Source organism: Anthonomus grandis, chromosome 12 (assembly GCF_022605725.1).
Source record: "Anthonomus grandis grandis chromosome 12, icAntGran1.3, whole genome shotgun sequence".
Taxonomy (NCBI): Eukaryota; Metazoa; Arthropoda; class Insecta; order Coleoptera; family Curculionidae; genus Anthonomus; species Anthonomus grandis.
Window position 1 is genome coordinate 3,818,384 of NC_065557.1, and position 16,635 is coordinate 3,835,018.

A 16,635-nucleotide genomic window follows, 5' to 3' on the forward strand; every position below is an offset into this window, starting at 1 on the left:
ATAACAAACGCTAATTACGCACGAGTGCATCCGGCAAAAAAGTGGGCGAATTTAAACACGGTTTTTATTTTAGTTTAAATTAAAAATACGCGAACATGCCTGTTTTACGTCCGCATTTCCCTAAATTACACATTTCGTCGGTAATTAGAGTTGCGGGGAAACTTTTTAACGTGGAACGGTCCCTTCGGACTAGACACTCCTCGTCCCGTTAGTCACCATTTAACGTGGAAATTCTTTCCATAAAAAAAATCCAGAAATTTCCTTGCTAGCACCATAGAAAGAAAGCTTAAAAAATAGTCACGTTTCGACGTAACTGAAAACTAAGGCTTTCCCCTTATATATATATATTCCGTCTGCTCCCGTTTAACTTGAACGGCACGTGATGGAAGTTTAAAGTTTTTTTTTCCACTCGCAAAAAGTCTTTCCCAGATAGTTGAAAAGGTTAACCGACCGCGAGAAATTTTTAACTTGAAAAGTTAGAAATTCGTGCTACACATCTCGTTTTAACAGTCAAGGCTGCTATTCACTTTATAAACGACTAAACCCATCCTAGTTAACTTAAACTCGTAATAATAACTTGCAAGGTTAAACATGGGTAATTTTTTTCATTGAAAGAGAAAGAAATCATTTTAAAATCCTAAAGCGATAAGATGTTTCCAGAGGATTTGGAATAGTAATTAATCTGGAAAGGTGGGTTAGTATGGTATTTTAAAGTGGATTTCAGTGGAAGAATCTAAAGAGTTTATTGCTTTTTGATCTTTTTTAAGGATTTATTAAGAACGAAGGAAAAAAAGGACACAATATTCATAGGGAAGAACTTGCTAGAGCAAAAAGAAGCATAGAGAACAATTTATTTATATATTGAAAAAAGTTTATTTTTATTTAATGGAGAGAGGAACAAGGAGTGTAGGGTTCCTTCAAAAAATCATGGGTATGAGAAAAATTTAAAAAATTGTAGTATGCCTCAATAATTAAAAAAAATCATTGAAAAAATGAATTTTCATTTATATATTTTTCTCCGAGTTCAATAAATAGAGGAGTAAGGGAATAAAGTGATGTTCTTCTAATATGATAGGACAATTTATATTAGAAAAACACTATTTCCATATGATCCAAACACTGGTAAGAAAACCAAACGGTGATATAGGAATATGGCGAAAAGTTGAATTCTCATTTATATATCCTTGTCTTAGTTAATAATTAGAGGTGAGAAGAGCCTGGAAGTATGCAAACCAATATTTTCTTTATTATAAGAAAGAAAAAAAAACTTAATTTTTAATAATAAAGGAGCCTTTCCAGAGGATTTGGAATACTAATTAATCTGGAAAGGTAGGTTATTATCTTATTTTGAAGAGAATATTTGTGGAAACATATTAATTGTTCATTGCTAAATGATCTTTTCTAAAGATTTAACGACAATGGAAGAAGAAAAGGACAATATTCTTATAGGAAAGAACTTAAAATTAAAAAACAAATTTAATTTTTTTTTAGTTACTACCTGAAACATAGGTAGTAACTAAAAAAAAATTAAATTTGTAAAGGTGCTTTTAGTAGAAATTGAAATAATTTTCATTTCTAATTAATATTTGCTACTGGTCTTCCAATAGGGGAAAACAAAGGGTTCAAAAGAGACTAAATATAAAGCCTCATGGTACCTAGGTTTGAGTATATATAATTCAAAAAAGAAAAATCCTTTAATCTTGTAGACAAAAGAGCATTTCCAAAGAATTTGGAATACGAAATAATCTGGAAAAGCAGTGATATTTTATAAACGATTTCAATAGAACCATATATATTGCCCGTTCTTAAACGACCTTTCTACCTTGAGAAGTTACAAATCCACTTTCAGACGTGCTACTACAGATCCCTTTGAACTCTTAAAGCTATTAATAACTTCATAACTCACTAAACCCACGCAGAACTCACCTTAAACTTGTAATAATAACTTCCGGGGTTAAACTGGAGTTTAAATTGGTTTTACATGGCAAGTTACCTTATATATATATATATTAAGACTTACCGGAGTTTTCTCCGGAACTACCGGAGCCTAAAAGAACGTTGATTCCTTCGTCTAACAGCAGATCAGTTTCTTGAGAGTAGATGGGAAAAGAGGAGTTCTCTTGGATTTTTGCCAACATTACCGCCAAACCGTTTCTGGAAAAGCCAAGAAGGTATCCAGGGTTATTGTGATGTTATAGGTGTGTCAAGTAATATGTTTTTTATTGTAAAGCAAAGAGAAAGGTCCACATTTTTAATGCTGAGTAGCCTTTCCAGGATATTTGGTATACTAAATAATCTGGAAAGGTGGGATAGTATGCAATTTTTAGGAGGATAATGAAAGGAAACTAAAGAGGGTTTATTTCTAAGTGACCTTTGTGAATGATTTTCTAACTTACCTGTCAAAAGCTTCATGTTCTTTAAGCTGCAGGGTGACACTACCGTCGTTGGACGCGGTTGAATACATAAAAACCGCCGGACTACCGGAGTATGGTTGAAGGGGCAAACGTACCGGTGAAAATTCATGAATCGACTGAAAAAGAAAACAATCATGTTAAATTAAGAAAAATCTGTTTTTCCAAAGCAAGAGGGATGGAGAGGCAAATAATCTTTACAAAACAAAATCCGAAAGTACATAATTAAAACGGGAAATAGCCAAAAGGAATGAGTAATTTTCAAGCTGGAGTTCTCCCATTGGGAGGGAGGCTTAACTAAATATATAGTACGCATTAGCATTAAAGAATAATAAAACAGCTTTCCCGGATTTAACTTTAAAAGCTGCTGCCGTGAAAAACTTTTTTTTGTTTTTTTTTTTTAAAGCGACATTTTAAATAGTCCGCGCTGGTTTTTCTTTTTTTTTTTTTTGACGAAATTTTAAATATTCAAATCAGGGTTTTACGTCGGGACGTATATAAAATTTCCTCCCCTGTTACTCGGGGAAATATTACAAGCGATTTCTTCTTCGTCGGTAAATAAAATTGGATCACGCGTTTGAAAACTGTCGTAAAATTTTATATAGGGTTATCGGAGGACCTATTGAGGATGGGAGGGTAGAAGGGAGGATTTCGGTAAATAAAATGTGAGTTGAGGCACTGTCGGAGGACTACTAAATTGACTTTAGAGGCCAGCCAGATAGCGGGTCACTCGATAAGACGTTTTGAGGCATTTCGCTATCAGAATCGTTGATTTTAGTAAGTAGAACTAGTTTTCTTTTTTTTGGCTGTAAAAGTGGTAGCTTTTTATATTTTGAACTATAGCTATTCTATTACGCCTTGATCCTAATCAAATTTGATGACTTTTCGTGTTAATACTTATTGGAAAATGGTCATCATGTACAATTAAATTATGCCTAATATACGTTTTTTTTTGCAAAACAATATATATACATTTTTATATTTTTAAGGTAAAAGGGTATGCAACTGCCAAGAATTTAATAAAAAAATATATTCAAAGCGTTAATATAAATAATACATTTTAAATATGCGGTTTCGAATTAAATTAAAAAAAGAATTATGCAATTTTATTTCTAATTTAAAGATTATTTGTATAAAAAGGAACTGTATAAATATGCATAATGCAACTGTACACAATGACAAAATTTAAAAAAAATATTGAATCTCAAATATTTAGGATTAAAAACGCATAATTTAATTGTAGACGATGAAACTTTTCTTGCTAAACCTCTTTTCATTTGCTCTTTAACGTGTTTAAATTATTTAAAAAAAATGGGTATTTGGGATTTAAAAATTATTAATTCTGCATAACCTAATTGTATACTATAGTAATTTTATTAAAATATTTAATAAATTACGTATTTAGGATAAAACATTTAAAAAAAAATCTGAAATTCTCATAATTGGGATTAAAAATTAATATTTTAATTGCACACTACAAATTATTATATTAAAAAAAATGTGTATAATTGGCACTTCAAAAATTCTATATATTGATTATTGTATATATTGATCATTTTATTAATAACCCTTGTAATTTTTATAATATTTTAACTTTAATTATTTTAAAAATTCGCGTATTCAAGACTGAAAATTTCTTATATATGCATAACTTAATTGTACACGAAATTTTTTCTTTTCGAAATTTTCGAAACTTGTATATTTATGACTAAAGGTACATAATTAACATATACATGATGAATTTAAAAATTCTCTAAATTTGCATTTGTTTTTTAAGGTTAAAATTATTAAAATTGCGTATTTGGGAGTAAAAAAATATGAATAAAAAAAATTAATGCATACGATATACAGTTTCATAAAAAAAAACTCTTAAAAATTAATAATTTAATTCCACACAATAATTATTAAATAAAAAACTTCAAAAATTCTAAAGTTATGCATAACTTAATTGTATATGATGATCATTTTATTAATAACTCTTGTAATTTAAATATTATTTTAGCTTTAGTTATTTAAAAAATTCGCGTATTTAAGACTAAAAATGTCTAAATTATGCATAACCTAATTGTGCAAGAAATTCTTTCTTTAATTTTTGCAACTTGCAATACCTAATTGTATGCGATGATGATTTTGTGAATTTTTTTGAAACATACTAGTTTTTATATAGAATAAAATATTTAATAATTCAAAAATTTGGGATTAAAAAAAATTAATTGTATACCATAAACATTTTCATAAAAAACTCCGAAAATCTCATAGTTCCAATAAAAAAATTATTAATTTAATTGCACACAACAATTTTCAAATAAAAAAGAATGTGTATTTGACACTGGGACTTATAATTTTTAAGTCCCAAAATGCATAACCTAATTATATGCGATGATTGTCTTGTAAAAAATTCTTGAAATATACTTGGTTGTACATGCATTAAAATATTTAATAATTTACGTATTTCATAAAAAAAAGCTCCGAAAATATCACTTAATAAGTTCCAATAAAAAATTAATAATTTAATTGCACACAACAAATTATTAAATAAAAAACTTCAAAAATTCGAAAGTTATGCATAACTTAATTGTATATGATGATCATTTTATTAATAATGTTTGTAGTTTAAATATTATTTAAGCTTTAATTATTTAAAAAATTCGCGTATTCAGGACTAAAAATGTCTGATATATTCATAACTTAATTATACACGATTTTTTTTTAAATTTCGAAACTTGCATATTTAAGTCTAAAAATACATAATTTACATGTAGGTACATGATGAATCTCAAATCTTTAAATTTGCACTTTTAACGTTTAAAATAGCAAAATTGCGTATTTGGGATTTAAAAATTATAAGTTATGCATAACCTAATTGTATGGGATGATTGTTTTGTAAAAAAATTTAAAATATACTAGTTTTTACATTCATTAAAATATTAATTAATTTACATATTTGGGATTAAAAAAATTAATTTTATAGGATAAATTATTTTCATCAAAAAAAAGGTCCGAAAATCTCATTTAATAAGTTCCAATAAAAAATTAATAATTTAATTGCATACAGCAATAATTATTAAATATAAAAAACTACAAAAATTCGAAAGTTATGCATAACTTAATTATATATAATGATCATTTTATTAATAACCTTTGTAATTTTTGTATTATTTTAGCTTTATATATTTTAAAAATTCACGTATTCAGGACTAAAATTTTTTAAATTATGCATAACATAATTGTGCAGGAAATGTTTTCTTTACTTTTCGCAACTTGTAGATTTGTGACTAAAAATGCATAATTTAGGTACACAAATTTCGAGTTCTTTAAACTTGTATTAGACTTTTAAGGTTCAAAATTCCGCATTTGGGACTTAAAAATATGCATAACTGTATACGATGTTTGCTTGATTGAAAATTTTTGAAACATAATTTTTTTCAAAATATTTAATAAATCGCGTATTTCGGACTAAAAAAATATGCATAACTTAATTGGACACGATAAACAATTCCATAGAAAAAAAATTTGAAAACCTCCTAATTGGGATTAAAAATTTATAATTTAATTGCACACAAATAATAAATAAAAAAAATGCTAAATACTAAAAGAATTCTAGATAACTTTTTTTGATTTTTCAATAGGACAATGATTTTCCAAGGTAGTAAGAGATTAGTTTCATAAGAATAACATAACTGTACTTGAATGGCCATCTTAATATCCAAACTTATATCCTATTGAACATCTTTTCTACAGAAACCATTTTAATATTCATAAGTGTTCCAGATAAAGAATGGCAAAAATAATTTTTACTTATAGGACTGCTAATCCTTCACCTCTTTCTTTTAAATTTTAGGCTATTGAGTTTGTACTATAAGAATAATTTTCATGTTTTATTTCACGCAGTTGACCAATTAATAATTATTACTGTCCTGGTAGTTCAGTTTTAGATTACTTATTTTTACAAGCAGTTCATTAATTTTTTTTTTACTTGATTAAGTTGATGCATGTCTATGGCGACAAAAAAATTAATTATATGTAAGTAATTTGCAATTAACGTTTTTTTTAATTACAGGCCATTGAACCATAAATGTTTAATGCAAATTTTAAAAAGACATAAATAGCTCGACTACTTGGAATTAAATTAATACTTTTTGTAGTGAATGATCAAGAATTCAATAATCGTCCAGTTTTATTTAAATGCAAATTGTAATTAAGGAATTTAAGGGTCATATAAGTTCTTTTTAAGTAGTTTTTCAAGATGGCATTTTTATTAAATTCATTTCGTTATATATGGTATAAGAGAAAAATTTTTATTACTTTATTTTAACAAAAACCACTTTCTTGGAAAGCCCATTTTCTTAAATAGCAAAAATATTAAAAATTCCAATGGACTACAGAAAATAACTTTTGAATATTAAGTCCTTAAGTTACAAAAAAAATTGAACAAAAAATGTTCAACTTTATTTAATTTTCATACACGCTCGAACAAAAAGAAAAAAAAAACCCTCGGCACTAAATTAAATTACAACCTCATAATAAAAGAGTCCTGACGGTCGTTAGGCCACAGTCAAAAATTTAATTAACATCAAAAATGGCTCGTAGAAATGCTGTAGCTTTATCTTTTCATGAAGCCAAAGCAAACAAATTGTCGGGAACGAATCGAAATGGCTTTCGGTGAGTTTTAATTAAAAAAAAAAAAACTCACACAGCAAAAAATCCTCAAAAAGGGAATTTTAATTACCGTCGCATCCATATTTTATTAACTAGAAAAGTACATAAATGCGGGGCAAGAGGGGGCGGTTCTTAACATGAGCGAACAAGAAATTCCTTATAAATTCGCGAACTTTACAAAGATCGTGCCTTGAAGGGCCCTCTAGTTCCACGAGAATCATTATTTGGACTCGATCGCTTTTAAATCTCATTGCAGGCAATAGAAATAAGTATTTTATCCGTTTGATGTCGCAATTTAGCGGAGGTAAGCGCCTTTTCTCAATATAAATTGAAATAATGCATTTTCAGTTGGAATGGCGTCCGGATGAGCGCGTTTATCAGTCGTTTGTTTATAAATGACTCTTTTTTTATTGAATGATGAATGAAAAAATGCATGCCCGGAGGTACTAGAAAAAATAAAAAAATATCAAACTTTGAAATTCGATATATCGGTATTTTTTATCAGTTTCGTCATAGTGATTCTAACGACCTCGTACCTCTCTTATTAGCTGAGATCTAGCATTTTTAGAACCTGTTTTGGGACCTAAGAAAATCTTGAAAAATGGTTTTTTTTGTGAATTTGCAAAGTGCTCGCATTTCCTTAGATCTTTTCAAAAAAATATATATTTTTTTTACTGAAAAAATTCAAGTGAAAAAGCCTTAACTTTAAGATTACTACAAAAGTTTCAGGGATAGCTGCCTTAAAAGCTATAAACCAGATTGTCCAGATTCTTGTTTTTTAGAAGCATTAATGGGGATTTAAAAGTCAAAAATCCTGGACTAAAGGTGGCCCTTAAATCCTCAATATCCAGAGAAAGTTCGCTCCAGTTCAGAATCTAATGGAAAAGTGAGAATATTCGAAGAAGAACATTTAGAAGTGAAGGACTGAGTTGAGAATGAAAGAAAAAATAAATTTCTGGAGGAGTCAATAAGAAGACGTCTATCTAAAAAAAAAGGAAAATGTTAATTTTATTTGTTCAAAAGAGGATAAAAATCCACTTCAATTTTAAAAAAATGAATGGTAATCACAGTAGTGATTCATTTTTGTTATTTGATTTTAAGTGTTGGATTTTTTGATTATTTTTTCACATAGAAGAAGATAAAGACTTTCGTCAAACCTATAAAAAAATTTTGTTTTTCTTATTTACTCAAAAGAAATCGACTAATGAAAAAAAAATCACAGGAGTAATTAATGTTTTCATACTTGATGAAATTTGAACTGCCTGGAAGAAAAAAAAATAACTATAAAAAATTAATAATAATTATAGGTGTGATTAATATTTACAGGAAATAGTAAGAGAATAGTAGTTTTTTAAATGTTGTACAATGTACATACCTCAAGGTCATAGGTATTTTATGTCCTCTTATTTACTCGATTTATACAAAATTATATATTTTTGGCATATAAGCAAGGACAAATTTAAAAAATAAAATCCTATAAAAGCACCTGTTAAAACTTTCCTCATATCGATTTGTTAACGATTTGTATTAAATAAAAATATACACAAAAAGAAAAACTGCAAATAAAATATGGTTTTACTTACAAAAAAGCCAGAAAAACAAATTCAATATTTTACCCCGGAATTAATTTTTTTCCAATAAATTAAAGAATTTTTAAATCGTTCGTATTTCCTTAGATCTACTCATATCTGCTAGTATTTTCGTGATGTATAAAATGAGATCAAGTAGTTGGTATAGTATAGGTGGTATACAATTTCGAAAAAAAATTAAATCAATGCCTGATTAATCAAAAATCCCAAATTTTAAAATTCTTTATCTTACTTTTGTGATGTAAATATTTGATTAACTGTTGAAATTTTTGATTTTTTTTCACATAGAAGAAGATAAAGACTTTCGTCAAACCTTAAAAAAAAAATTTTTTTCCTATTTACTCAAAAGAAATCGACTAATTTAAAATAAATAATAATAAATAATCACAGGAGTAAATAATGTTTTGACACTTTATCATTTTTGAATTTTTTACTGCCTAAAAGAAAAAAGTCACTATAAAAATTAACAATAATCACAGGGGTGATTAATATTTATACAAAATATTAAGAGGATAGTAGTTTTTTAAATGGTGTACGTACCTCAAAGTATTTAATCAATAAATTTCTATATTATACAAAGTTGACTTTTATTTTTTTTGAGCAAATTAAAATTAGAAAACAGAAAAATTCTGTATTACTTACCGGAAATTCAACAAAAATTTTAAAACATATTAAGATTTTTAAAAAATTGGGTTACAGAAAAGCCAGAATTAGTTAAAAAATAAAATTCCATGAAAAATTCAACAATTGTGCAAAACTTTTAAAAATTTCCCTAAAATTAATTTTTATTATATTTGTCATTAAATAAAAGCAGGGAAAAGAATATAAAATAAAAAGGCAACAAAAAACATTATTACTTGATTTTTTACAGGCAGAAAAGAGGAAATGCTTACACTAGGCAATTAGAACAAGGCACGAAAAATGTTTAATTAATTAAAAATTGATGTTTATTATAAGTACTTAAAATCAATAAATTTTTATATTATACAGAGTTGATTTTTTTTTAAATCCCCGGAATCAAGACTTTTCACTATTTTTTTTTGAGCAAATTAAAATTGGAAAACACAGAAAAATTCTGTACTACTCACCGGAAATTTAACAAAAATTTTAAAACATATTAAGATTGTAAAGAGTTTGGGTTACAGGAAAGCCAGGACTAGTTAAAAAAATTATATTCCATTAAAAATTCAACAATTGTGTAAAATTAAAAAAAAAATCGTAGAATTAATTTTTATTATTTTTTTGTCATTTAATAAAACCAGGAAAAAGATATTTAAAAAAATGTTTTTTCGATCTATTTTTTTTTTAGAAAATTAAACCAGAAAAAAGGGAACAAAAAATAAAGAAAATAAACTTCAAATACAACTCTGTATTGGTCATAGGAATTCAGGATAAACCTTAAAAAAAAATAACTTCTTAAAATTATACGTGGAAATTAAATTACACAAATTTTGGCAAATTAAAAAAAAAAAAACAAGACATTTGCAATAAAAATTCAAATTAAATAAGACATAGAAAGCAGTACAAATCGGAAGAAAAAGAACTAAAAATGGTTTTTATTAAAAATAAAGGCATAAAAAAAATAATTTTTTGGACGCTATAGTCAAAATGATGCTAAAATACATCGGTAATAAAAATCTAGAAGAAAAACTGAAATAAATATTTTAATTTTTAATAGGAACGATAGGAAAAAATTAAATTTCATTAAAACCTGTTATAAAATTTTTAGATTTTTAGAAGTTAAGGATAAAAAAAACAACATTTTTTTAACAAAATTTTATATTTCTCATAGAAAAACTAGTAAGTATAAAATTTTTTATTGATTTTTCGTAAATATCTTTGAGTATATCGATAATAGATTCCAAAAAACCTGAAATTTGAAACAAAATGACAAATTTTAAAAATTAAATTCTATAAAAGCACCTGTTAAAATATTCCTCATAACTGATTTATTAACCATTTTTATTAAGTAAATTGAGGTAAAAAGCTCTACAGAAAAGAAAAAACAGGAAAAAAAAAATGAAAACCTTTAGGTTAAACCACCCAGTTACTGGACATGTTGCAGTTACTGGACATATTCATTTAAGCAAATAAAACAAGATCCCTAATTCTAATATTTCATCGATAATAATATAGATGATGCTATTTAAATATCTCCGATCTGTCTATTTTTTTCCTCTGTAGTATCGGCATGTTTTGGCGCCAAATTTTATTGGTCTTTGGTACATCAAGAAAGCGGAGCCTTAACTTATCGTTTTCTTTAGAAATACAGTGTAGGTAAGTTTTTTATTTTAATTGTGCAAAAGTGTGGCTATTTTGTCTTACCTGAGGACCTAATTAAGGTAAGAATTTAAAGGCTCATGACAGAAGGTATTATTAGTTAGGTTAGAATATAAGGGGTGTCCAATAACTAAAATGAGTAACCATCTTTTTTCAATTATTGGACGTTTGTCCAATAACTGAATTTGGCGGTTATTTTTGGTTATTTCGCTGAAAATTCACATTTTTAATTCCGGTTAATTTAATATAAGTTTGCCTAAAATATTCTTTTGTCGAGCAGTTGGTACTGGTCTGTCCAATAGCTACAACTTTTGTATTTAGGTATTGCTAGAATGCCTAAAAAGGGTCAATACGATACCAGTTCTATGGATACCGCAATTAACGAGGTTAAGAATAATAAACTGGGATTAAGTCCACCTTGGAATTTAAACTCAAAAACCCTGGTCATAAGGAAACTTGCGGCCCATCACCTATATTGACCTTAAGAGAGGAACAACAGCTTGTAAAGTAGGTTAAATATCTACCATCTAACCGTATGAATATAGTATGGATTCGTGATTATTCTTACAGGTGGATAGAAGAGTTAGCAAATAGAGGATTTCCAAGAAAGAAAAAAGATATTCTCAACAGCGTTCAACAGTTTCTAATCGAAAATCCACAACCAAATCCGTTTAAAAATAACAGACCCGGCGACTGTTCGTTTAAGGTAAATGTACCTAAATAAAATTTATTACTTACACGAAAGCCAAGACAAACAAATTCAATATTTTATCCCGAAATGTATTTATTTTTTCAGTAATTTAAAGAATATTTAAAGCGTTCGCATTTTCTTAGATCTGTCCATATCTGCTAGTTTTTATGAAATATATAAAATCAGTTCAAGTAGTTGGTATAGTAAATCCAATATCGAAAAAAAAAATTTTTTTTTGGTAAAAAAATCAATATTTGATTAATGAAAAATCCCAAATTTTAAAATTCTATATCTCGGCTTCTATGGGCACTATCACAAAAATTCCAACTGTTTTTTCTTAGTTTCCTCATTGTGATTCCAACGAGACCATTTGCAAGGTCGCAGCTCTCCTATTAGCCGAGATCTCTAATTTTTAGAGCATAATTTGAGGCTCAAAAATGGCCTTTTTGAAATTTTTCAAACAGGTCACATTCCCTTGAATCAACTCATTTTCCGTTATAATCGGGTATTTGCAATACACTGGATAAGAACAAAACGTTTAGTTAGTACAACTTTGAATAAAAAAATTCTTTGTGGCCTGTTAATTCCTATGGTCCACTTTTGTGGGCAAAAAAAAGGGAAAAAAACAGGCAGCACATCAATAATGCAACGTATATATAATATTCGTATCCTAATTGGTCTGAGCCGTTATCGCTGGCTCGGTTCGGTAATATAGATAACGATAAAGTAGAGTTTGGGCATATCTACGTCCAATTACAGTGGGGAAACTCGCATGCTGGGACCACAGAGACGCATTAATCTCCATTTATGTCTTTATGGCCTGCTGCATGCCTGTATTGCACTTTATACACCGGGATTGGGTTTTATTGAGCAATGCTTACTCATTATAAAATCGGGGTTATTGGGTGAATATTTGATTGTTTTCCAGGCTTTAATGGATAATGCTTTAATTATAGAAGGTGGTCCAGTTTAAACGTCATTAATTTTAATACGGGATAGAGAATTTAAAAAGAAATAGACTTTCATTATTACTTTTTTCTCAGAAATGTTTAATAACAAAGATACAGAATGTTAAAGTTAAGAATAATTATTCGTTTACTTATCATAACTTTTAAACTACCAACTCAATTTTTATTTAATTTCACGTGCAGGTTATTGTAGTAAATAGTCAATTACTGATAAGGCCAATTTTTAAAAAAAATTGCCAGTGGCGTAACATACGGCGGGACTTAATCCTTTTTTGCCTCAAATCTGCGAGGCGATAAAATAGATTTTTAAATATTTAAAAATTTATAATAAAAATGTATAATAAAAGTCCATTTCTTTTTAAATTCTCTATCACGTATTAAAATTAATGACGTTTAAACTGGACCACCCTGTATATATAAGCACGAATCCTTTATTAGGAAAAAATCTACTGATGCAGGAAATTTATTAATTATTGAAAACACACCTGAATTCTACTACTACATCCAGACACTTAAAGGTTAAATAATATTTCCATAATATTAAACTCCACCAGGTATATATCCAGTTCCATATCCTATTTCCAACATTAAACACCACTTTACATAAATTATTCAACAACGACCCGTAGAATATGCATGGACCAACCTTTTCCATCTCGGCAAATTACCGCAAGCGTTCCCTCGGGAATCCCCTTCAAGGGGGGGGCGGAACGGGGGCGCCATTTTAATTCTATTACGTCATTTTTGGCGTGGGCCTCCCGGTACGGTCCTGACAAAACTCAACATGCCCGTAACACAATAATTAATATGCAAAACAGTCCCCCTTTCCTCCCCTGGTCGCTCCCACGGGATTCAGTTTTAATTTTCAGGCGTCATGTCCGGTTGTTTTGTCTGATTTACATTTTACAGGAAGTGAAGGTGGAAATGGTGTGTGTGTATGGATTTTCTTGCATAGGGTAAATAGATATTTATTATAGGCGCACCTTATAACTGAAGTATTTTTCCGAGAATTGAATAGAATCGTTTATTTCCAGAGAAAAAATTCTGGGCATTTGATAGACCTTGAGAACGGTGGGTAATTCCATAGTTTGGTTAGGTTGGATGACCTTGATTATTTGTCTTTTTTTTCTGGATATTATGTCACTATTTTACTAAGTCTAATAGAAGAAATGGATTACTGGCACATCTCCATAAATAACTGAAAATTTCTGAAACTTTCGCAGTTGAAACAGACGTCGGCCGCACATCAGTCACGTCCATGTATAATATCCGCAACGGCATAATATAATTGTTTTAAATCAGACTGGGATGCAGTTATGTCAAGCCGGGACAATGACTCCATTATTACCGTCACGAGAATGCATACGAGCGTGTTTACTGGTAAATAACAGGCATAATTAACACGGTAACAGCCTGGCTGTAGTAGTACAATTGCGTCCGTATGATTTATGACATACGAGGTGGAAAAATACGCTTTTGTCTCTACTAGATGATAACTGAACTGTGTGTTAACCGAATTAATACAGATTTTTCTGTGCGGAAAAAAAGAAACCCAAGGTGAGAAATCGAGTCACGTCCGAGGTCCTGGGGTTTTGGAATCACGTAACTCCGTTGATTAAAACTATAAAAGACGTTTTCCAGACCGCGTTATCGCAACTCTCCATTATATTGAACAGAAGGGACTGGGCTTTGTGACATTTATTTTAATTGGAAATTACCCTCTTTACAACAAGGGAGTTGCTTGGTTTACCTTGTTTGGATCAATAGGCATATATAAGGAATTAAAGGAAATTGCCAAAAATTTTGAAACATAACTTTAACTTTATTCAAAGCAGTTGAAATACAATTTAAAAGAGAAAGAGAGAAGTGGATAATACGAAATAATCCAATTAGACAACAATAAAGAAAATTTGAATTGGTACAGATACGTTGACGATACAAGCCTTAAACAAATTAAATAATACAATTTAATAATTTTTTTAAATAATTTAGAATTTTCAATATAGCGAGTTAAGAAGGACGGGAAGAGTTTTGTTCACAAATAAGAATACCAATCTCTTGTCCAGAGTAATGTATTTCGACGAGTTTAATCATTTTCAGACTCTTACACTACATAGCTGTAATATTTTACATTTTTCATGCTCAAGAAAAAAAATTATTAGAGACCTACACAACAGACCACATAACACAAATTACTTAAAATAACAACTATGGTCCTACCCTAAGTAATACTACTTCAATCAATAAAATTAAACTTGTTTAGTTGAAAGAATTTCCCATACAACCAAGAACAACTTAGGTTTAATTTTAGGTAATACTAAGGATAAAACTGATACATTTTCGAAAAGTGGTATTTACAGACAGTGTGACTGTTGATACGTAGGACGTACTTTGAGACCCTGCTGATGATAATTCTAAAATCCTTTAATAAGTTACTTCTAAAAATTACAACCGACTGGATTTGATTATACAATTGTTCTGATTATATAAGAACTAACCAGAATCTCTCAAGCTAAAAATTCCTTAATTGACTTGATTTTTGTAACCAATACTTCTTTGGTAAAGAAACATGGTGTTATCAATGCGGATTTGATTAATCACAAACTTATTTATTGCGAGATAAATTTAATCAAACCTGCTACAATTCCAAAAATCATAAAATATAGGAGCTTTAGGAATTTTAATTTTATATCTTTTAAGAATGACATGCTTCTTAAGCCTTGGGATAATATACTTTACGAAAATAATATAGACAGAAAAATTAAAATTTTTAATTGTATATTGATTAATTTGTTTGATACCCATGCCCCACTGCGCGAAGCAAGAATAACTAAACCTAAGGCTCCATGGTTAAGCGAAAATATAAAAATCCTTATGTCTCAAAGAAAAAGTGCACTTCTAAAATTTAAAAAAATCTAAGTTGCCGGATGATTGGACAAATTACAAACGATTAAGGAATATAACTTTATCAGCTATAAGAAGAGAGAAAAAAATTACCTGAATTTGTTGTGCAATAGAAATAACCCTCGTCAACTTTGGAATGCTGTTCGTGATCTGAATGTAAGATCGGGCCTGTATAATGTGATTCCTAAACCACATTGAATCCAGAAGATATTAAAAAATTTTTAGCCCCATTTCTTCAAAATGCATCACGTTGTGACGAAAAGAGTGATTTCTATGAAAGCAATAAATTTAATGAGAACTTTAATTTTGCTTTTAGATTGGCAAACGTTTCTGATATTATTAATATCTTAAATAACATAAAAACAAATGCAAGTGTTGTAGATGAAGTCTCTCTCGTATTGATAAATATATCACGCACATAATAAATTGCTGCTTGGAAATAAATTATTTTCCTAATCAATGGAAGGTATCTATTGCCAAGCCTTTGCCCAAGGTTCTTAACCCCACTGACTTTAACGACCTTCGACTTATAAGTTCGTTGCCAACTCTATCAAAGATATTTGAAAGGTTTCTTTATAACCAAATGTATAATAATTTTATTTCAAATAATATTATTCCCAGCAGTCAATGTGGGTTTAGAAAGAAGAAAAGAATAGCCTGCTTGTACTTCTAGATTTTTCTAAGGCGTTTGATACAATCAATCATCGGCTTCTTGTATCTAAATTACAGTTTTATGGGTTTGATTTCCATTCATCCTCAATTATAGAATTATATTTGGATAACAGGTTTCAGAAAATAAATTCAGATAATACTTATTCAGAAGAAGTAAAAATTTTATCAGGTGTTCCACAGGGGTCAATTTTAGGCCCACTAATATTTTTGGTTTACACATCTGATATTCTTAAAGCAACTAAATATTGTAAAATACAGGCATTTGCAGATGATACCCAAATTTATTGTTCTTTTAAGGCTAATGATTCTGCGGTTTTTGAAAAATTTGTCAATGAAGACTTACATACCTTGAGTGATTTTTGTAAACAACATAATTTAAAAATAAATCCTGTTAAATCACTACTTATGATATTTGGCAATAAAAGTAAAGTATTTTCTTTAAAGAATAATTACAGGATTAA

The 16,635-nt window shown here is 28.7% G+C and overlaps 1 protein-coding gene across 7 annotated transcripts in view; it reads right to left on the minus strand.

Annotated features, from left to right (window-relative positions):
* LOC126743390 (uncharacterized) overlaps positions 1 to 16,635 on the minus strand; it is a 444,135-nt gene that overhangs the window by 128,144 nt on the left and 299,356 nt on the right. For all 7 annotated transcript variants that reach the window (XR_007662855.1, XM_050450462.1, XM_050450459.1 and 4 more), the window contains 2 exons: positions 2,397 to 2,530; positions 2,021 to 2,154 (listed from right to left, as the gene is read on the minus strand). Coding sequence is in view for 6 of the 7 variants with exons in the window: in XM_050450462.1 (XP_050306419.1) it covers positions 2,021 to 2,154; positions 2,397 to 2,530 (268 nt within the window). In the remaining variant the exon portion in view is untranslated. The remainder of the gene's footprint in view (positions 1 to 2,020; positions 2,155 to 2,396; positions 2,531 to 16,635) is intronic.